This window comes from Phodopus roborovskii, unplaced genomic scaffold (genome assembly GCF_943737965.1).
Source record: "Phodopus roborovskii unplaced genomic scaffold, PHOROB, whole genome shotgun sequence".
NCBI classification, from domain to species: Eukaryota; Metazoa; Chordata; class Mammalia; order Rodentia; family Cricetidae; genus Phodopus; species Phodopus roborovskii.
This window is the reverse complement of record NW_026126407.1, coordinates 9,560,779-9,581,929: the sequence shown is the minus strand read 5'-3', so window position 1 is coordinate 9,581,929 and position 21,151 is coordinate 9,560,779. Positions and strand designations below refer to the sequence as shown.

At 44.6% G+C, this 21,151-nt stretch overlaps 5 protein-coding genes across 6 annotated transcripts in view; 2 read left to right on the top strand and 3 right to left on the bottom strand.

Annotated features, from left to right (window-relative positions):
- Nucleotides 1-4,045, bottom strand: part of Kiaa0753 (KIAA0753 ortholog) — a 47,111-nt gene extending 43,066 nt beyond the window's left edge. The window contains exon 1 of one of the 2 annotated variants that reach the window (XM_051180073.1): nucleotides 3,879-4,045. The gene's annotated coding sequence lies outside the window, so the exon portion shown is untranslated. The remainder of the gene's footprint in view (nucleotides 1-3,878) is intronic. The other variant, XM_051180074.1, reaches the window with a different exon arrangement.
- On the bottom strand, nucleotides 80-3,675 carry LOC127218961 (uncharacterized). The gene has a single exon (XM_051180079.1). It carries the CDS (start codon nucleotides 3,492-3,494, stop codon nucleotides 612-614), a length of 2,883 nt encoding a protein of 960 aa, XP_051036036.1. The 5' UTR covers nucleotides 3,495-3,675; the 3' UTR covers nucleotides 80-611.
- Nucleotides 4,046-4,257: 212 nt separating the features above from the next.
- On the top strand, nucleotides 4,258-6,699 carry Txndc17 (thioredoxin domain containing 17). Its single transcript, XM_051180101.1, has 4 exons — nucleotides 4,258-4,447; nucleotides 4,902-4,983; nucleotides 5,399-5,474; nucleotides 6,361-6,699. The coding sequence occupies exons 1-4, from the start codon at nucleotides 4,303-4,305 to the stop codon at nucleotides 6,427-6,429; spliced, it is 372 nt and encodes a 123-aa protein (XP_051036058.1). The 5' UTR covers nucleotides 4,258-4,302; the 3' UTR covers nucleotides 6,430-6,699.
- Nucleotides 6,700-6,865: 166 nt separating this feature from the next.
- Nucleotides 6,866-14,389, bottom strand: Med31 (mediator complex subunit 31). The gene is made up of 4 exons (XM_051180100.1): nucleotides 14,307-14,389; nucleotides 13,271-13,348; nucleotides 12,898-12,994; nucleotides 6,866-8,352 (listed from the first exon to the last, which is right to left on the bottom strand). The coding sequence occupies exons 1-4, from the start codon at nucleotides 14,332-14,334 to the stop codon at nucleotides 8,160-8,162; spliced, it is 396 nt and encodes a 131-aa protein (XP_051036057.1). The 5' UTR covers nucleotides 14,335-14,389; the 3' UTR covers nucleotides 6,866-8,159.
- A 149-nt stretch (nucleotides 14,390-14,538) lies between these two features.
- Nucleotides 14,539-15,322, top strand: CUNH17orf100 (chromosome unknown C17orf100 homolog). The gene has a single exon (XM_051180098.1). It carries the CDS (start codon nucleotides 14,712-14,714, stop codon nucleotides 15,111-15,113), a length of 402 nt encoding a protein of 133 aa, XP_051036055.1. The 5' UTR covers nucleotides 14,539-14,711; the 3' UTR covers nucleotides 15,114-15,322.
- The last annotated feature ends 5,829 nt before the right edge of the window (nucleotides 15,323-21,151 follow it).

Here is a 21,151-nt window from a genome sequence, read left to right as displayed (position 1 = left end):
TTTGTTCTTTCAAAGAATCCGATAGTAGTAAATCAACTGGGAAATTCAAAGTTAAGGGAGAAAGAAGCCAGCTTAAATTAAAAAAAAAAAAAAAAATCCAGAATTTGGACTAGATCCTCTTAAAGGCAGACGCATTTGTAGAAACATAGGACAGCTGTACACGACTCCTTGTTTCTAAGATTACAGAGACGTGATCCAAGTGGCAGATAGGAGGCACACAAGTAAGGCAATGGCAGCTGGCCTGCCAGTATCACAGGGCTAGAGCTGAGGCCACAGAATGAGCTGCAGAGTTGGGGCTGTACACCTTAAGTCATCTCACACACACACACACACACACACACACACACACACACAAGTCCAGGGACACCCACCCCACGATCCCACTATACAAAGTCCTGGGATAGCCCTCTCCTTGCAATGCATTCCCAATCTTTCCAGATGTCTCCCAGTTAGTTTCCCGGCACATTGTGTGACACTGCCACAAAGTATCTCTCCAGGAACCATAAGGTCCCTACACTAATCTGTTCTTTCACTTATACCCAAGACAACCCATTCCCCAACCTCTTCCCTCCCAGAATCCCAGGACAATTTCCAATTTGCTTTCCACATAGCTACTGGAAGGTGCCCCTCAATCCACCCTCTCTCCTCTCTCCCAAATCCTTTGCTCTCACTCTAGCTTCAGGAACTCCTCCCACAGCTCTGCCCCCATTCCCCAGCAGATTATCTCTGAAATGGCCCAGGTCTATTTCCTCCCTTGAAACTGAAGGCACAGCTGTCCTCATTGCAGATACTGTGGGAATATTCTCAGAGGCTGCTTCCTTCCCCACAGATCTTGGACTGCCCCACATCCTGGCACCAAGCTCATGGGGGTAAGACATCCCCACAACCTGGTCCCTCCCTGAAAGTCCCAGGATCCCTCTACTCTCTGTTTCCTCTCCTGACTCCCTTACTTCCTCAGTGGGCTGTCTCCTAATCACTGTCCCATCAGAAACACCTCCATTTGCCTCCTCTCCAGGGCAGCCAGTCACCCACACTGCAGCAGGAACAGGTCTGACCCCAACAGCTGCAAGCATCCCCTGATGCAATGGCCCCCTCACTACCTCAGGAACTGTCCCACTGTGTCCCCTCCACAGATCAGAGACACCTTCAGAGCCTGCTTCCATCTCAGGTTTAGGGACTCTGGCGGTAGTTGGCAAATCAGCTATTTGTCTTCTTTGCCATATCCCCAAGCATTCTCCACAGGCACTATCCCCTGCCCTGTGAGGCCCGAAGAGCCCAGAAGCTGTGGGCTCTCCCACAGCTGTGGCAATTCTAGCAGCCACAGGTATCGAGGCAGATTGTCTTCTTTGTAAGTCCTCAGCTAGTGCCTCATCCCCCGTGGCCTCAGGGTGCCCCACAGTCATGGATATCCCTATTGGTGGCCTACCTTCTGCTGAGTCTGAGTCTCTTCTAGAGCTAATATGCTCCCACACAGAACTAGATGTCCTGGCAGCCACGCCCATACCTGCAGAGGATACCCCTGCAGTCACAGGTATACCTACAGTTAGTCTCCTTCCTGACAAGCCTGAGAAACCTCTGGATCCAGCCTCTACCTCCAGAGAACCAGGTATCTCAGGAACCATGGGAACCCCACCAGCTTGTCTCCTTCCCCAAGAACCCAAGAGAGTCCTAGACTCAGTATCCTCTACCACAGATGAGCACTCCTCAGGAACCATGGGCCTCCCAGAGGCATCATGAGTCCTTCCCTGCAGGTTCAAGGTATCAGTAGGGCTGCTTTCCTGATACACCCACAAGGCAGCAGGTACACCCAGAGCTGATGGTGCTCTTTCTGTGGTATACCTGTGTTTTGGCATCACAACTGTCTCAAACACCCCCACAGCCTGTCTCCTCCCACATGGACATGACAGAGCTCCACAACTGGCATCCTGATTAACAGCCCCAGGTATCCCTAAAGCTTCAGGCCCCTGGGTCTCGTGCTGCCTCATCACCTGCCTTCTTTCCTGCAGGCTTGGATTCCCACTGTGTGTCTCCTCCATAACTGCCCCTGATAATGCCTCAGCCAGAGGGGCCCCAACAGCCTGCTGATTCTCCCATAGGCCTGAAACATCATAGCCTGCTTCTCCTCCCCTGCCTCCTGATACCACCACAGGCTGCCAGCCCGGGAGCTGTCCTGTTCCCCACAGTCCTGGAACACTTGATTCATCTGTCTCCTCTCCCAAAGCCCTGGGTGCTGCCATTGCCTGCTCTATACCCCACAGGCCCTGGGCACCATGAGAACCTGCCTCTAGCTCCTCAGAAGCAGACAGCTCTACAGCCTGTGCAGCTCCCCATGACTCTGAGTCACCTCCACATCTAGCTCCCTCTTCTCCAACACAAGGCACTCCTAAAGTCTGTCCCATGGCCCCCAGGCCAGGAATACCCCTAGAGCCTACATCTTCCACCTCTTGTCCACTTTGCCACAACCCCGGGGCCCCCTGAGAGGTAGTTTCATCTTCCATAGCCCTGGCTAGTACCATCAAGGTATCAGGGGGCCCTACAATTTGCTCTCTGTCCCATAACTTATACCCATACACAGCTTCTTCTGACAGAGCCCCAGAAACCTGCCCAGACTGCCCTCCCCGACATGGACCTAGGTTGCCCCCACGTTCCCTCAGTTCTCCAGGTCGGGTCCTTTTCACTGCCTCAGACCAACCAATGGCCACAGGTAACCCCACAGTTTGTCTTTCTTCCCAAGGGCCCGAGGAAGCGCAGCCTATCTTCTCCACTACCCCAGGTCCACCCACAGCAGGAGGCATCTTTCCAGCTTGTCTCTGTCTACAGAAGGAGAGGCTCTCACGACGTGCCCCTATTCCCCTAGATGAGGGTAATCCTGAGGTCCGGGGGAATGGCCTAGCATGTCCTCTCACCCAGGGTCCTGTGACACCACCTCGGCTGGTCTCTACCCAGGAAGCTCGCCCAGGAACACCCCTTTCTACTGGCCCCTCTCCCTCAGGAATCGGATGGAGCTCCACTCTGCTTCCTTCCCAGCACCCTGAAGCTACCCTCATAGCCTGCACCTTCAACCACAATTCCAGGATGCTCTCATGGCCAAGTGTTCCTGGTCGACCTTTTCTCTCACAGCTTGGTGGACTACTATCATCTGGCTCCTCCTTTCCAGATCTGGTCACCCACACAGACCCAGCAGGCCCAATCACCTCGGGCTCGCCCACAGCCCCGTTCACCCACACTGCCCCAAGGTCCATTGCTGCAGTCCCAGGTGCCCCAAAGGCCTTGTTCATCCCAAGGGGCACCGCGGGTTCCGTAGCTCGCCTCCTCCCCAAAGGCCGCCGATCATCCTGCAGCCTCTCTATGCTTGCACAGCGCATCCGCCGCACTGAAGACTTCGCCCGGCGTCTTACTCCACAGCCGCGGGACATCCTTGCACCCCATCTCCTTGCCCACGGGGGCCGAACACCCCGCCGCGACCTGCGGGCCACCGCGCAACGAGCCGGCATCTTCGCTGCCAGTGTAACCTGCACAGCTCCGGCAAGGGCCCTGAGGCCCACCGCCGAGCTCGCAGCTCCGGGACAATTCCTGTACCCAACACAACCTCGGGCACACTGTCTTTGCACCTGTTCCCCTAGACAACGTGCCCCGTACACACTCTCACAACACTCGGATCCAGCCCTCGCAGCCTTTCAGCCTCCCAGCTCTCTCCGTACTCCCGCCCAGTCCCGGACGCCGCCCCCAGCCCCGGCCCCCCTAAAGCCTGACGAATGGGAAGGTAATTGGAGGGGTGGAGCTGCAAGACAAGCCCGGGGAAAGGTCTCCCCTCTCGCTTGTCCCCCCCCCCCACAAAGCAGCTTCCCAGAATTCCCCCAGCTCCCACCCGAGCCCACCTGGCCTGGGCAAGGCGCGGCGACCAGAAGGCGGATAGGCAACCCCAAGCTAGGCCTAGCTTCCGGCCTCTCGCCCAGTCGCCATGGCAACAGGAGCGTGGCCGCTTGGGGACCGTTGAGCTTTCTGAGCAATTTGAGGATAAAGGTGTTGTTCTGCGACGGGTTTTGTAGTCACTGTCCAGGAGGCCAAGGTGGGGACCAGACCAGGTTATAAATCTAGATGTCAGAAGGGAATTGGCGCCAAAATACACCCTCCACTAGACCAAAATGAGTCCTAATGAGTTATGGCCTTCCCAGGCTCCCGTAGCACTGCACAGCTCCAGTGGTACATCCCACCCGGAAACTTGTCCACGCCCTACTTGGGCTCCGCCTTGAGGCAGCAGGACCTAAGATCGCATTCCACACAACTCTCTGAACTGTACCCATGGCCACCTTCAAGGAGGTGAACGTGTCCGGCTTCGAGGAGTTCGACCAGGCTGTAAAGGAGCACAAGGGCAAGACCATTTTCGCCTACTTCAGCGGCTCTAAGGATGACGAAGGGAAGAGCTGGTGTCCGGACTGCGTAGAAGGTGAGACCGGGACTGCAGGTTGCTACACCTCAGAAGTGGTGGAAAGAAGGCCCCTACTAAAGCCAGAAAGTGGGATTGTGGAGGCAAAGATGATCTTGTTCCCGTAGATCCGCATTAGAGTCTCTCATTTGGTCCTTACTCGCCACCCAAGGGTGGCCCTCATGGACTGGAGCCTGATCCTTTTAAAATTCTCAGTTCTCCAAATGATTAGTGTCTTACAGACTCACGAGTTCGTCTTTTCGTTAGCAAATATGTGTGCTTTCTGATGTCCTGGCTGTGTCTTAAAGACAGGATTACGATTTAGTGATTAAGAGAACACCTGACTCTTAACATCCTCATTCTTACTGCAGGCTAAAGTCTACTAAGACTGGGGAGAGGGGAGGGGAGGGGAGGTGGGGGCTGGGCGCAGGCTATCGCAGTTTGATGTGTAATTATTTTTAACTTTCTTTAAAAGCTGAGCCAGTCGTTCGAGCGGGGCTGAAGCATGTTATAGAAGACAGTGTGTTCATCTACTGCCAAGTAGGAGACAGATCTTAGTAAGTGTTCATGTATACCGTATCTCCAGATTCTTAAAAACTTAGGCTGAAAGGATTTAAATGCTCAGACTCTGTTTTAGGTAATGTCTGATAAGCCAAGCAATTAGAATTATTGAATTCAAATTTAACATTTATATTCAGTCACATAAAGCTTTGTAAACCAGGCTGGCCTTGAACTCACAGAGTTCCCTCTGCCTCTGCCCCCCAAGTGCTGGGATTAAAGGCATGTACCACCACCACCCAGCTATCTTAGCCACACTTTAAATGTAAACTTTGTAGAGAGTGATACATATGTTTCAATCTTCAAAATGTTTAAATGTTAACAAAAGCAGTAATTACTAGTATACTAAATACTGTTGAATAAACTGTAATAAACCAAGTGGTGTTTTTCATGATCCTTTTCCTTTTGGAATAGCTGGAAAGACCCAAATAATGACTTCAGACAAAAACTGAAAGTAACTGCAGTGCCTACACTACTTAAATATGGGACGGTGAGTATCTACCTTTATGTTATGGCTATAATACAGTTAAAACTCAAGTTATTTAAAGTCATGTTTGAAAAGATCATCACATTTAGACATCTTTCTTTCTTCCTGAGTCAGGGTTTCTCTGAGTAAGTCTTGAAACTTGCTTTGTAGACCAGGCTGGCCTCAAACTCACTGAGATCCACCTGCTTCTGCTTCCCAAGTGCTTGGAATCAAAGGTGTGCCACCACCGCCTGTTAATATTTAATTTTCAGTATCACATTGTTGTTCAGAGTGCATCAGAAACACAAGTTGGTACCTATTCCCCAGCCAATCCCAACGAACTGTTAATATTGCAGATATTAGGTGTTTGGGAAGTACTTTCCAGCCACTTTTAAGATTCTGTGTTCAGGAGAAAGTTGACTCATTCCTGGAAGCACCTGTGTCATTGTTTTTGAACTCTATTTTTCAGGTTTAAAAGGGCTCTCCTTTTATTTCAGTCCTGCCCCTAAGATCCTAAATTAAAGAGAGAGAAAAAGATGGCACTGGGCTTGCCGCCTCTTGTTTTCAGTCTATGGGGCTTCCTGGTAAGGAAGATTAAGGCCCTTTGGGCCAAGTATTTTAATGATTCATCTTAAGACAAATAATTATTTCATAAAGCTTGTTATAACTAGCTCTTCCCCTCCCTCTTCCCCAAAGTGTTTCTTTGTGTATTTCTGACTTCCGATAGAACTCACTGTGTAGGCCAGGCTGCCCTCTGGAGTGCTGGGATTAAAGGTGTGCGTCACCAGGCCTGGCTAGCTGATAGTTTCTGATGGCAACATTTCTATGTCCAAAAATTCCAGTAGAATTCACTATACCCCTGGTAACATAAATAGCAGTGGTTAAAACTTAACCTTTCTTTTTTCTACAGCCCCAAAAACTTGTGGAATCTGAGTGCCTTCAGGCCAACCTCGTGGAAATGATATTCTCTGAAGATTAAGATTTGATGATAGCACTGGGTTGATGGTAGAACATGCTTTTAACCCCAGCACTTGGGAGGCAAAAGCAGGTGGACCAGTGAGTTCAAGGCCAGCATGGTCTACACAGTTCCAGGAAGCCAGGACTATACAAAGAAACCTGGTTTCCAAAAACAAACAAAAGATTTGATGATCACAATTGTGTGTTGATTTCCTGGTTTGCTTAAAAGAAGCCACGTACTTGCTTTGAATTGATCAGTGTATGTCTAAACAATAAAGAATTAAAATACAAACCTCCAATTAGTTTTGTAACATACATCTTCAGTATGGCAATAGTAGCTCAGAGGAAATATTGAAGATAGACAATTTGCTAACTTCCAAATCTGTAGCTATGTATTTGCAAAACCCTTTTCTGCCTTTGAAATGTGGAACTTCAATAAACCATTTAGAGAAGACACATGGAATGCATATGTTTAATTCAGGCAGTTTGTTTCACAACTATCTGAAATATGGTTCTCTTGGAAAGAGACATGTTGGTAAGCCAAGCCAAGTTACTGTCTACATCTCATTTCACCTATAATCTTACCATTTTAGAGGCTAAGGCAGGAGTCTGAAGCAAGGGTAATCTGCAGTACCAGACCTTGTCACAAATGAAAAGTCCAACTATTATTCTACAAATAAAACATTCTTGTTTGAGTGTGGACTGAATAGGTGTTTTAGTGGTTAAGAGTGCTGGTTGCTCTTCCAGAGGACCTGGGTTTGATGGCAGCTCAAAACTGTAACTTCTACCCAGGGGATCTGATACTATCTTTTGAGAGTACCAGGCATGCAAGTGGTACAGACATACCTTGTATAAGCCAAACATTCACACACATTAAAAAAAAAAAGCATTTAAAGCAGCATGTGAGCCAGTACTCAGGAGACTGAGGTAGAAGGATCACAAGTTCCAAGGCAGCCTGTGCTACAAAGTGAAACCCTGTCTCAAAAAATAGAGAAAAAATGAGGGCTAGTGGTCAACAGTACTTGCTGCTATTGCAGAAGATCCAGGTTTAGTTCCTGACACCACATGGTGACTCACAACCACCTTCAACTTCATTCCAGGGGATCTGATGTTCTACTGGCCTCCTTGGACACCAGGGACATGACGCACATATTTGCAAGCAATTCACTGAGACACATAAAATGAAAATCTTCTTGAAGTAGATTAAAAGAAACATTTTAAGGTAGTGCCTACTTGTGGTACTTGTCAAATAAATGCTAACTTTCCCAAAGAAAGGTATTTGAGGCTTACATTGAAAGACAAGAGTCCAATTAGTCATTAACAACCAGTCTTTCCCTGCCACCTGTAAGTCAGCTATCATACAAAGCAGGGAGCAACTGAGTATGTCCTCTCCTACAGAAAGAGGGATGGGGTGAGGGGGAGCTAATTTCAGTAAGGTTCCTAGAGATGATTTGGCTTAGGGTGTCACACTCATGTTCTTAAACTGTTCTACAACACCTAACATTTACATTCTTATTCACTTGGTTCTGTTAAATGCAATGGAAATTGACAAATCCCCACAGAAATCAAAGTAGGACAATTCTGGTTTAAAAGAAATAATCTATTAACAATATAAAGCCTGCCGACCAAAACTACTACTAATGGTTCCGAGTGCTACATAATAAAGGTGGGCAGAAGAGTCTTCTTTTACCAGTACTGTACAATAGCGATACATTATATACATGTCCCAAGAGTCTGTTCTGTCCCCAGCTCTCATTTTCCTGCTGTGTTATTCTGCTGTTGCTGCTCTGCCAGGGCTTGCTGAAGACGCATCCGCTTCCGGGAATAGTGCTGCCAGTGTAGAATCTGCTGTTCGTCAATGAATTTCGCACACTGAGCATTCACCAGCTCCTTTCGAAAGTGTTCGTACTGGAGCAGTTCTAACATGTGTAAACACTGAGGGTACCTGGGTTTAAGTTCATAAGTTAATTATCAACATAATTTAAGGCATCCCAAGTTCTAATTCAGATACTCCCCTAAAAATGATCTTAAGCCTACAATTTCTGTTAAATAGCACTTTTGATAATGTCACTCCCACCATGTTATTTCAGAACATTAAGTTCAGAAACCTTAAGTAACTTGCCCAAGATCACACAACCTGTAAACTGTTAAGCAATGTCAAAATTGGTAGATAAACCATACTCTTAGTTTTCCAAGTGAGAAACATGAACACTTTTCAATTTAAACATTTCTATTGCATTTATTTATTTAGTGTTTGTGTGAGAAGGAGAGTGAGGGCATGCCATGAGATACTTGTGGAGTTCACCATGGGGTCCCAGGGATCAAACTCAGGTCATCAGGCTTACAGGCAAGCATCTTTACCCACTGAGCCATCTCACTGGCTCTGAAGACTTTGACAATAGTTGTATGTTCAATAAATACTCAGGAAACCTGAGAAAACCATAAATACTATGCTCTAATTCTCCATGGGAATTATAACAAGAAATCATGTATACTATAGTATTGAGCAAAGACAAGCACAATAGGGCAAAAAGAAGCTAAATATTTGATTAACAAAAAAAGGATAAGGAGAGGGAAAAGGGGCAGGTAGGACACATGTCATGTCACTGAGCTGGAACTACAAATAGTATGTTCTCGTGGCCTTTTAAAAAATTACTTTGTTTATGGGTATTTTCCCTGCATGTAAGTCTATGTATCACAGGCATGCAGTGCCCATGAAGGTCACAAAAGGGCACTGAATCCCCTAGGACTAGATGTTTGTAAGCAACCATGTGGGTACTGGGTATATCAACCTGGGCCCTTTGGAAGAACAGCCAGTGCTCTTAACTGATGACCTCTTTCCAGCTCCATCCTCATGGCTTTTAACACAAACACATAGAAACAGCCATAGATATGTATGTGTGCATATGCAAGCATATTCATACATACTGTTCCTAGCTTTGTATGCATAAGGGCCTACAAACAAAAACACTTTAATATCAATGAGCACACTTAAGTCTCTAGAGCTTTGTTCTCAAATAGCCTTTTCCAGAGTTCCTCAAAACAACTAATTCCAGGGTTAGAATGAATGCACAGTACAACATGTCAAAAAGAAATGCTAAACATGGATGAGGATGTCAGAAGTACATAAGAGCCATCTAAAGGTGCTCCAGAAGCCAATTCTGCTGGAATAATTAGAATAAAAAATTAGGATAAAAACAAGAATCCAAAAGTTGACAGATACACATGTTTGAATGAGTAACAAGGGAGTGCTTTTCCTTAATGTAGAATTCTGACTAATAAATATAGAATGATAGAAAATCCCACAGAAAAAAACTGAGGCAAGTATCTGCAATAGTGCTAAAATTAGGGAGAAGTAAACACGGGAGCAAAGTACAAAGACACATGTATGAAGATGTTATGATGCACCCATCACTTTGTAGGTTAAACTAAATTATTACTTGATTAAAAAATGCTAACATTGCCAGGTGGTGGTGGTGCACGCCTTTAATCCCATCACTTAGGAGACACAGGCAGGAGGATCTCTGTGAGTTCAAAGCCAGCCTGGTCTACAAAAAGAATTCTAGGACAGCCAGGGCTGTAACATAGAGAAACCCTGTCTCAAATAAAATAAAATAAAATAAAATAAAATAAAATAAATAAATAAGTGAATAAAATTTATGTAACAAGACGTCTATAGTCTCAGTATTTCCCCCACAAGTTACTTATTACATACAAAGCAGTAACTTGATGTGAAGAAATCTGGAAGGCACCACCTAACACAATGGATCAAAATTAATATCACTAATGGGAGAAACAGACTTCATCTGATTCTGTACTATGAGAAACCAAGAAGCACACAGTAAAAAGTAGAAAGTCAGCATTTGGTCAGCCTGAAAAAGAGAAACAGTTTGAGTGAGAGAGGAAGGGAAGGAGGAGAGAAGGGAGGGGAGAGGGAGGCAGAGAGAATGCCAAGGAATTCAAGACTAAGAAAATAGGATGACAAAATGTAACATATAAACCTAGACTGGATGCCACACTAGATAAAGGACACCAATAGGACAATAGAATCTAATGGAGTCTTCCTATCTCTCTGCTAAGCATGCCTCCCCTAACACTTTGAGGTTCCATACTTTTTCTTTGCCCCCTTCTTTCCTGCTGCCTCCCATGTCAGCTTAACTCAAGGGGCAAGGCTTTTTTTCCTTCTTCCTTCCATTCTCCTCCTTTGGGAAGCTTGCTTGCCCCAGGGTATTTTCTTGTAAGCACTAACAATTTTGTCCTGGAGCTTTTAAAAGGAGGAAGGAGGAAGAGGATGTGGTAAGAAAATAAGAAGTGGGTATGGGGGGGCACACAGGGGTGGGGGTAGAAATGGCTATGACTGCACTGCAGAACCAATGCTATGCTTCCCTTCCAGTAATGGCTTACTATTTATATTTCAAATAGAGTTGTCTGTAATTGTAATAGCTCAGCCCAGAATGCTCTATTCCCACTATACTAGCTAATTCCCTTTCATGGGAATATGAAAGATTCAGGTCTGAATGCTCTGCAAGAGCAGCAAGTGCTCTAAGCACTAACCCATCTCTCTAGCCACCCCCCTCCCAAATTATTTCATCTTGAGACACGGTCTCATTATATAAACCAGGTTAGCCTCCCACTCAAGAGATTTCCCTCTGTTCATTCCAAGTGCAGGAATTAAAGTCATGAACCACTTTGCTTGGCTTATGTTTAGTTTTTTGTTGAACTGCCAGATAATAGAGGGGTTCCTGAGAACGCTGGAAACCCATGGCACTAAAAAAACTGACTGAAGGCACACTGCTGCTGCATGTACTAGCTATCAGTAAGCAGGTCACATGCTGGGAAGTCTAGAAGGGACAGCACTCCTCAGCTGCAACCAGCCGCTGACCTGTGAAAAAGAAGGCCTCAGCTCTTCCCAAGGTTCAAGAGTCTGAATTCTGTTACATAAAATCTTCCCATCTTTAAAATTTGACAATTATCTAAAAAAATCTAAAACCATATGCAGATAACAATGAAATTGGCCAACATGGGTTAATTTACAACCGCTTTTGAATTTAAACATCTATAGCTACTGTCCAAGAGGGCTCAGATTAACAGGAAAAAAAAATCTACAAACAGGTTAGAGCTACAAGGAGGTCTGTCTGATAACAATATAGGGAGGAGTTGTCTAATCTCTGGATCTCAGTGGAGTAAGCTTCCTCTAACAGAGTGATATGCTCACTGGAGGCCTCCAACCAGAGTACAGATAGTCACTGTACAACAACTCTGCTGGTGAGACTGAACTTGAATTAAAAGTGACTGAGGCTTTTAATGTTCAGTCTGTAAATCTGCTAGCACTGATGTTATAACCTCCTAATAACTTAAAGTCTCTCCTTCAGCTTCCTAAAGGAATCAACAACTGTATCATGAAGAGCAAATCAGGTGCAATCAGTTCTACAGGCAGTCCAGGACCAATTCAGAAGTGACTAGGATGTAAAGAAAAGGCTTGAAATGTTTCCCTCTAATTTTTAAGATAGAATTTGTCTATGTAGCCCTGATTGGCCCAAAACTTGCTACATAACCAAGCTGGCCTGAAACTCATAGAGATCTGCTGCTTCTGCTTTCTGAGAGCTGGGATTAAAGGGACATAGGGCTAAAATTTCTGGTTTTTTGTTGTCCATCCTTTTAGGGGAGGAGTTCAAGACAGGGTTTACCTGTGTAGCCCTGGCTGTCCTGGAAGTAGCTTTGTAGACCAGGTTGGCCTTGAACTCAGAGATTCATCCATCTCCGCCTCCCAAATATTGGGAGCTTGTTTTTCTTTTTTTTAAGATAAAGCAGAGGGCCGATTCAAGGTTTTGTTTTATTATTAAAAGGGATAGCTGTGCAGTTGTAATGTTTCTTACAATTCAAGAAATCTTATAATGAAATTGAAAAACTTGATAGTGTCCATGTTTGCATCTTTTTTTTTTTTTTTTTTTTTTTTGGTTTACAGTGAGTTAAAGTGCACGATACATTTAGCACAGTACTTGACACATAGAACACTATATAGGACAGTAAGTCTAAGACTCCCAGAAACCACACTTCCTATGTGCTTATTTTCAGCTTATGGCTATGCCACTGCATTTTAGTAGTTTATGGTTTGGTAGGCATTAAAACATTAAAAACACAGAGACAAGGGGAATGCTAAACGGCAAGGTTAGAAAGACCAAATCAAATTAGAGCCTTATTCTAAAACCAGTTACTGGATTTTATCCTACATGAATAGAAGTGGCATGTTCTGATTTATATTACTAAGAGAGTAAGCTGGCTTCGAAAGACAACTGTTTGGCTTTGGTTTGAAGGGAGTGAGGTAAGAATGATAGAAATAAGTGAGATTACTATAACAATTCAGAGATGTCACTGTCTTACATTAACTAAAAGCAGAAAGATTCAGAGCATAGTTTCCCACTGCTAATATCAGTACTTCATATGTATAATAAGGTACACACAGATTTAAGATTATAAAAATTAAACTTACTTTAGATACTTGGCATATTCTGGCTCTTTCCAGTAAAGCAAGTACTTAAGATAATTAACAAAAGCTTTGTCTTTGAAGTAACCTCTTTGGGCAAGAACTGAAAGGAATAAAGAAACAATCTGTATGTCAACCAATTGCTGAACTACTGACTTGTTATCTAAAATAAAGTAGCTCTTTTAACATCCCTACCATCACAACACAAGGAATTAAAAAAAAAACACAAGTCCTTGTTTGCTCAGTTAATACCTACAGACCATCGAAAGTAAAATCCCACTCAAACATAACAAAGTAAATACTATTATTATGAATTACATCTCTTCTGTCAGAAATCATTAACAGCTAGCTATTCAACTTAATGATGTACTCAACTTACAATTAAGGTAATTTGGGTTGGCTAAACATTGAACAAATTCCAACTCCAACTGAAACCGAAGTCGATTTCCAGCATCATCTAGGAGAAAAAACAGTAAAAAAAAAAATACCCAAAATAAAAGTCACAATACGAATGATTTGTAGCAACAAAATTTGACTTCAAGTGAGACAGCTCAGCACGTTAAGTAAGGTGTTTGCAGCAAAGTGATGATCTGAATTCGATCCCTGAACCCTCAGGGTCTCAGGAAGACCACGGACTTCTGTAAGTTGTCCTCTGACCTCGGCATGCACCTCCCCATCCCCATATGACTGAATTTATGAAACAAATATCAAAATGCTGGAGAAACTTCCGTAGAAATCTAAGAGTGGAGCCTGATGTAAAACAACCCAGGTGGCGCACGCCTTTAGTCCCTGCACTTGGGGGCAGAGGCACAAGGATCTCTGTGAATTCCAGGCCGCCTGGTGTACATTGCTAGTTCCAGGCCAACAGTAATAGTGAGACCCTGTCTCCAAAACAAAACAAAGATCTAAAGTTACTTGAGGAAAATAAATGGAATGGCTATTTACCACCTGTAGGCCACTATGGGTTAACAGAGATCACTGGATAGTCTGTAACAGCTGTGTCACCCCCATGTTAGCGTTATAACCACAACTTCTAACAGCGATTACGTTAAGCAAAAACAAAATGCTATATAAAAGCAGGAAGCAAGATACAAAATGATTAAACAGCGGAGCGAAGACGGTAATCCGTATTAGAACAATGCACGTTACAGACATTTCAAACAAGTTCACGGGAAAAGCTCCAATGAGCAGACAGTTGAAGGGCTCGGTCCTCTCCCTCAGTCCCACCCCGGCCGGAGGTGGAAGTCTGAGCAGCCCAGGCCAGAGACAACACCGCCTTCTCCCCTCGCCGGTCCCAACTCCTAAGGATGCCGAATTAAGCCCAAAAGACGGCGCAGGGAAACGGGAGAGAAGGGGGCGGGAAAGGACGGTTCCCTCGGTGAAGATCCCCCTCCCCGGCGAAAGGCACCACGCACCTGTCTCCATAGCGACGGCCGCAGCCATAACCAGTACAGAGACGCGAACACAACCAACCCGACCGAGCAGCAGCTTCAAATAAGTGAGGGAGGATCCGGAAGCAACGGCTCATATTTCCGGTCGCGGGGCATGGTGGGACTCGAGGGCGGGGACAGCCTCATTCTGAGACGAGAGGCCCCGCCTATCTGCATGGCCTGGGCCCCGCCTATTTGCTTGGCTTGGGTTCGCAGCGCGCGCAGCAATCGAATGCGGCGTGCTGGAAGATCTTGTTGCTTGCAGATCTTGTGTCCTGCAGCCTACGCTGACGTAGCTCGCCATCCTGATGTCACTGCTCCTTGTGTGACGTGACACAGAGCATGAGCCTTGGGTCTCTTTGTCCCTCCTGACCTGGGTGTACCTGCAGGATGGCCTCGCCCCTTAGGAGCAAATCCTTCGCCCCGCGAGTGGAAGGCACCCGCCACAAGGAAACGTCGACTGTCCGCGTGGAGACGTCGTCCCACCGCGAGGAAACATCATCCCACCGCGTGGAGACGTCCTCCCGTCAGGTCCGAACGTCTTCCCGTCAGGTGGAGACCTCTCAGCTCCACCGAGAGGGACCCTGCCTCACCTCCTCCGCGAAGCGACTCCCTAGATTCCTCGAGGTATCCTCCCAGCACGTGGAAACCTCCTCGCAGTGCACGGAGACGTCCTCCAGCCACGTCAGGGCGTCGTCATCCCTGCGGGTGGAGACGACTGTGCACCGTGTAGAGAGCCCAGCCAGGCGGGACAAGCAAGCTGCTCGCCAGAGTGCCAAAAAGGCCCGATGAAGTGCTTCCCAAGGGCCATGGCCCTTAGCCAGGACTGAAGTGTTTCCAGTTGCCAGCCAGCCAGCTTCCAGGCGAGCCAAGTATCTTTGGTTTCATGGAAACGGCCCATAAATCAGTGTAAGAAACTGGCTGTGGTTTCTGGGAGCTGCCAACATGTATTGAAACTGCAGCACCTTAGACCACCCTGCTATTGACCCAGTGTATTATTTAACTTGAAGCCAGCACAGAAGGGTTTCAGACTGTATATACCTGGCCGATGGACAAAGAGGCTCTTTGAGTCTCTGCACCAGGTAAGTTTTGTGGCCTTAGGTCCCTCTAGAATGCCTTAACCACTTGAAATTTGCGAAGAAGGACCAAATTTGTCATGAATTCATGACCACTGGCTTGATTATGTAGTGCTTCAAACCTACAGAGCAAAGAATTGTCTTTCATGGATTATTAATTGGCTTTTATATGTATTTCATAATAAGCTTCCCTATGTTGTACTCCACCTACAGGCTTTTTCTAAATAGGTCAGGGGGTGTTAGAAAAAGAAGGCAAATCAATTAATAAAAAATACTCTTGGAAGGGAAAGTGAAAAGGAAGCCATTGACACCTTACCTGAGGAGTGAGATTGACAGAGGATGGCTACTGAGTACCTACTGTTAGGGTTAGTACTAGTCAGACAGAGCATGTCATCGATAACAGTGGAAAAGACTAAGATCTCCCTCTAGGCTGGGTGGTGGTGGGGCACGCCTTTAATCTCAGCACCCGGGAGGCAGAGGCAGGCGGATCTGTGTGAGTTCGAGACCATCCTGATCCACAAGAGCTAGTTCCAGGACAGCCTCTAAAGCCACAGAAAAAACAAACAGACAAAAAAAGATCTCCCTCTAGTGAAGAGGCAGAAACAAAGGGGAAAGCTAAGTTCTCTTGAGCTCATGTGAAAGAAAAGGAGTCTAGTAGAGAGCAGGGAAAGCCCTGCTAATTGTGCACATGAACGGTGACCCATACCAGGATCTTTCAGGGAGTCCATTCTAGACAGGAGGAAAAGCCAGCATGAAAGGTCAGTGAGAACAAACTGAAGATGTGTGTGGAACAGAAAGACCAGTTAGTTTATGAGAATGTAGTATTAAAAAAGACAGAGAGAGAGGAAGATGCCAGTTCATACAGAATCTTGGAAATCACAGCAAAGAGTTTGAATTTTATTCTGAGGTCAGTTAAAAAAAAAAAAAAGATTCAAGGGAGTAAAACTGATGCAGTTTTTTTAAAAACTATCTTCCCATTATTGGTGTGGTGATACCCTAGTTGGAGTGATTTTGTCTCCTGGGATAGTTGACAGAGATGTGTGTGTTTGGAGGCAGCATGGAAGGTGCTACTGCTAGTCTCAAGTGCCTAGAAGCCCAGGATGCTGCTGTGCTGAGAAGGTCGGCAGTGGTGAAGCTGAGAAACATGATGGAAGGTTCTAGTAACTTTGCTAGAGCTTGGCCCACTAAGCAGACTCCTCACTTCTGCATAGCAGGATTGTGGGAAGCCTAAAAATCAGTAATGGGAGTGTGGCAATAGCATCTTCTGGTGAGGAGCAAAGCAAGAGCTCGAAGAGGCAGAGGATGTGTTACTCTGTAGAACCCTCCATCTCACCTCAAATGTATGTGATATTTGCCGCTAGAACAAAAGACTGCAAATAACTGATTAAGCAGGACTCCTTGTGAGTTAGAGCACTTGCTACTTCCAGGCACTTTTTAATCCCAGGGAGTGCATTGGGCTGTCCCCTAGAATGGGAGCTTAGGTTGGAAGAAATGTAGCTGTTAAGATTCTATAACCACCACCCCGAGGCTGCCTTGATGGCTCTCCACCTCATAAAACTGCTATTAACAAAGAATTAGCCTTTAGAATGTCAGTCTCTTCCGGTTTTCTATTCCTTTTTAACATGCCCAACTGTGCCTTAAATACAAATGAACAAAGCAGTTGCTTCTCTTTAACAGTGTCCTCATTAATCTTTCTATTACAAAAGTGATAATGTAACAAAATAAACCAAAGACCTATAAAGAAAAATTTAGTACTGTATCATCTTTCCTTTCATTACTAGCCTGGAAATAATGTCAGAAATGTGTTTGTTCTTCTAGACTTTTCTCCATTAACAAGGATTCCTGCTTCTGTTTCCTCTTTTAGTAGTATCTGGAAGACTGGCTGAATGTGACCTGGAAAAGCCAGACACCTGGCTTCTGGATCTTTGATGCTTCAGGAAGGGCAAAGGATTCTGGTAGATTCTTTGTTGTCTGTCTCTTAAAAGAGATTTTTATCTAGGTTTCTTCCTCGACATTTCACTTTTTCATGTTTCATAGCTGGAATGAAAAGAGATACATAGAGCAGGAAAGTATCAAAAAAGTAATAGATATGATAAAACCCCATATTTGACATAATATATTATGTATTCCACAGCTTCAAAATGACAGTGTGTGTTGATGAAGGTAATTGTTAATGTGCTTGTTGTACTTTGTAAATGTATGTTAATGTTGTCCATGTTGTGTTTCATCCTCACTGTTCTCTGTAGGAAAAATGCTGCTGTACCTGACATATGTCATACGATGTTAAAGACAGTGTATACAACAATAATAAATGAAGAGCTGTGTTCTCCATTTGAAGTCATGAAAGCCTTTATGGCACAATCTGTTAACAATTGGGTTTATTATGCTAGGTAATAGTTGCATCTTTCTTTCAGTTGTACCAGCCAGGTTAGTATAAAAAACTAAATAAAATGCAAATTTTTGTAAAGATGTCACTTCTTATCCTCATAATCTTTTTTATATATTATCGGGGATGGTTTACAATATTTACTGCCTATTGTATTGAAAAGAACTGGCTGGGCTTGTGGCACACACCTGTAATCCCAGGACTAGGAGAGACTTATGCAGGATCCAGGTCAGCCAGCTACATAATAAATAGCAGACCAGTCAAAGCTACAAAGCAAGGTCCTGGCTCAAAAAAATAAAACAAAGACGAAAAAGGAAGGGTAAGCCCAGTAAGATGGCTTGGAGCATAAAGGTACCTGCTACCAAGCCTGATAACCTAAGTTTGATTCCAGGGACTCACATAGTAGAACAAAAGAACACACTCCCAAAAGTTGACCTCTAAACTCCACCCTTTTCACACATATACAATATATTTAATTAAAAAATTTAAAGGTTGGCATTTACAGGATCATCTTTCCCCAAACTCCTCAGGCCATGGAAAGAACCAGGAATCCAATTTAATAAGATGTTTTTCCTCACATCTTCATCTAGGCTTTCCAAAATTCCTGTTCCCCTATTCTTTCTATTGCTAGAAATGACTAGTACATCCCTGAATGTTTGACCCCACCTCTACTGTGTTTAATGGCCTTCGCCTCTGCTTCCCTTGCATGAGCCCTTACCACCCACAGTAATCAGTGGTTAGAATTGCATGACTAAAAACAGAAAATCTGTCCCAAAGTGTTAAAAATAAGGAGTCTGTTGACTGTTTTACCACCTGTATAGAGTACATTAGTTCTGTGTGCTTGCTTATTACCTTGTCTTTGGGTTTTATTGCTGTGAAGAGACACTACAACCATAGTAACTTTAATAAAGGAAAACATTCCATTGGGACTGGCTTACAATTTCAGAGCTTTAGGTAGGAAGTATGGCAGCACGCAGGCAGACATGGTACTGGAAAGGAGCTGAGAATTGTGCTTTTCAGGATCTTCAGGCAGCAGGAAGAGACTGTGAGCCAGTAGGCCTTTCTTGAGCTGAGACCTCAAAGCCCACCCCCACTCTCCCAGTGTGTCTCCCAGTGACACACTTCCATCAATAATACTGCACTTATTCCAGCAAGGCCACACCTCCTAATAGTGCCACTCCCTGTGGGGGGGGGGGGCGCGGCGGCATTCTCTTTCAAACCACCACATACTTCATGGTCACGAGATAACTTGTGTGTCTGCAGCACTCCTGACTGCATTCCTCTCAGATGGAAAGCACAGCAGAAGGTGCAGAATAATTGTTCTTCCTACCGGTGTGTTTGCCATGTTAGCTGGGAAGAGGAACCTTTACCAGGGACTTCTAAATGCATCTCCTTGACCCAAGCTGAACCAAATGTGTTATCTTAAGCTGCAAGGGAGGCTGGGATGACAAGTATTTACTTTGTAGCCTGAATGGTGATAGAAAAAAGGGAAAAGGCTGGGAACTGATACTCAGTGAGCCAATCTAGTGGTTTTTACACGTTGCTCACAAGAATGGTAGACTTTCAGGTGATGTTAAGTGGTCCTCTGGGGTTCTCAGCAGTGACTTTGTTTCTTCATCTTTAACATAGCATTGACCAAGCTTGCCAGGCAGCACTGCTCAGGGCCTTTTCTCTCATTGATGCTCTGGAGTAGAACATGTGAAACACATTATTACAGCTTAGTAACTCTTCTCCCCCTCCCCTTCAGAACCTTTAAGACATTGCTTCACTCTCTTCTGATTTGCATTGCTTCCAACAATGACAACGAAAATCTTGCCTTTGTTCCTCTATATAAAGGCTTCCCCATGGCCTATGTAAGGTGTGGTGTGCTCCGTATTGTTGGTGGAGCACTTTATGATATACCATGGTGTACTTTTATTTCCCATGTCTTGTATTTGTGCTTGCTTGTACCCTTTGAAACTTTGCCTTCATGGTCTTCATAATATTTAGAAGGGGGGGCCTTATTCCTTCAAATGTTTTTACCAGCTTCTCTATGGGCATAAATCATGGGTCCAATGAGCTGTGTGAAGCTGACCCATCTCTCACCTTTGCACTTTTGTTTTTCTCTCCATATTTCACTGGCTAGTTTATATTGCATTTGTTTTCATGTTTATGCTAATTTTTTTCTGTGATGTCTGACCTATCATAAATGCCATCCAGTGTGATTTTCAATTTTTTTTTAATTTCACTTGCTGTTTTTATCTCTAATAGTTCAACTTGAGTCTTTTAAATTATCTTCCACACATAAATTCCTCCACGATTTTTTTTTTTTTTTTTTTTTGTCTTCTTGCATGTTTGGCCTACCCTGTCATTACTCAAATATATGCAATTTTGTTTTAATAACAATTTTTTATTTATCCTTGTTTAGTTCTATCATCTATGTAATCTGTGGGACATTGTCTATTGATAGATTTTTCTCCACATTATGAGTTCTATTTTGTAGTTGTTACTTTTCATGCCTGCTTATTTTTGTTTGCATGTCAGGCGTAGTAAATTTGAACTTTATTGAGTGTTCTATAGTTTTCCTATTCTTGTAATTCTTGAACTTTGGTCTAGTCACTTGTAAGTTATTTGCAAAGTTTGTTCTTTGTATCCACTTTTAAGCTGTTTTATGAGTTCTTGGTTTTAAATGTGTGGCTAATGTTCTCTGAGGCAGAAACTTTCTATAATACCTTCTCTAGATATCCCCGAGTTAGGAGATGTTCTGCCCTGGCTTGGGGGAGCAAGCCCTGTTCTCAGTGCTTACAGGCTTTGGCTCCTGCCCTCAAGTAGTTTCCCTACATGAGCAATGATCAGTACTCAGCTAGCTGAGGGCTTGCTGGGCACCTGTGCAATCTCTAGAGTTCTCTACCCATGCAGCTTTCTTGTTTTCAGTATGAGTCCCTGTGAACCCAGTTCCTCCTCCTGCTCAACTCAGGATGGTGAAAGGACCCTACCACAGTTCCTTCTCCCCATACTGCAGACCAAAGCCTCTCTCTGGGCAGGAACCTGGAGCAATCATACAGCTCAGGTTTATTTTTTCAGCCATTCCAGGCCAGAGAGAAGCCTGTTACTGCACTCTGCCTGGAATCCTCCTCCTTATTTAATACAGATTTTGCTGAAGGTTAATGTTACTATTTCATTTCTAGGTAACAGAAAATCCAGGTGGGATTATGCACAAATCTTTATGGTAATTATAGCCCAGGGAGGGACATATCACAGTCTCTGAGATGAACACAATGGCTATATTGACCTCCTCTCTCTTTCATTTTCAAAACAGCCACACTTGCCTTGAACTTTGATATTCCTGTTTCCACCTGAGTGCTGGAATTACATTTATGTGCCACCTT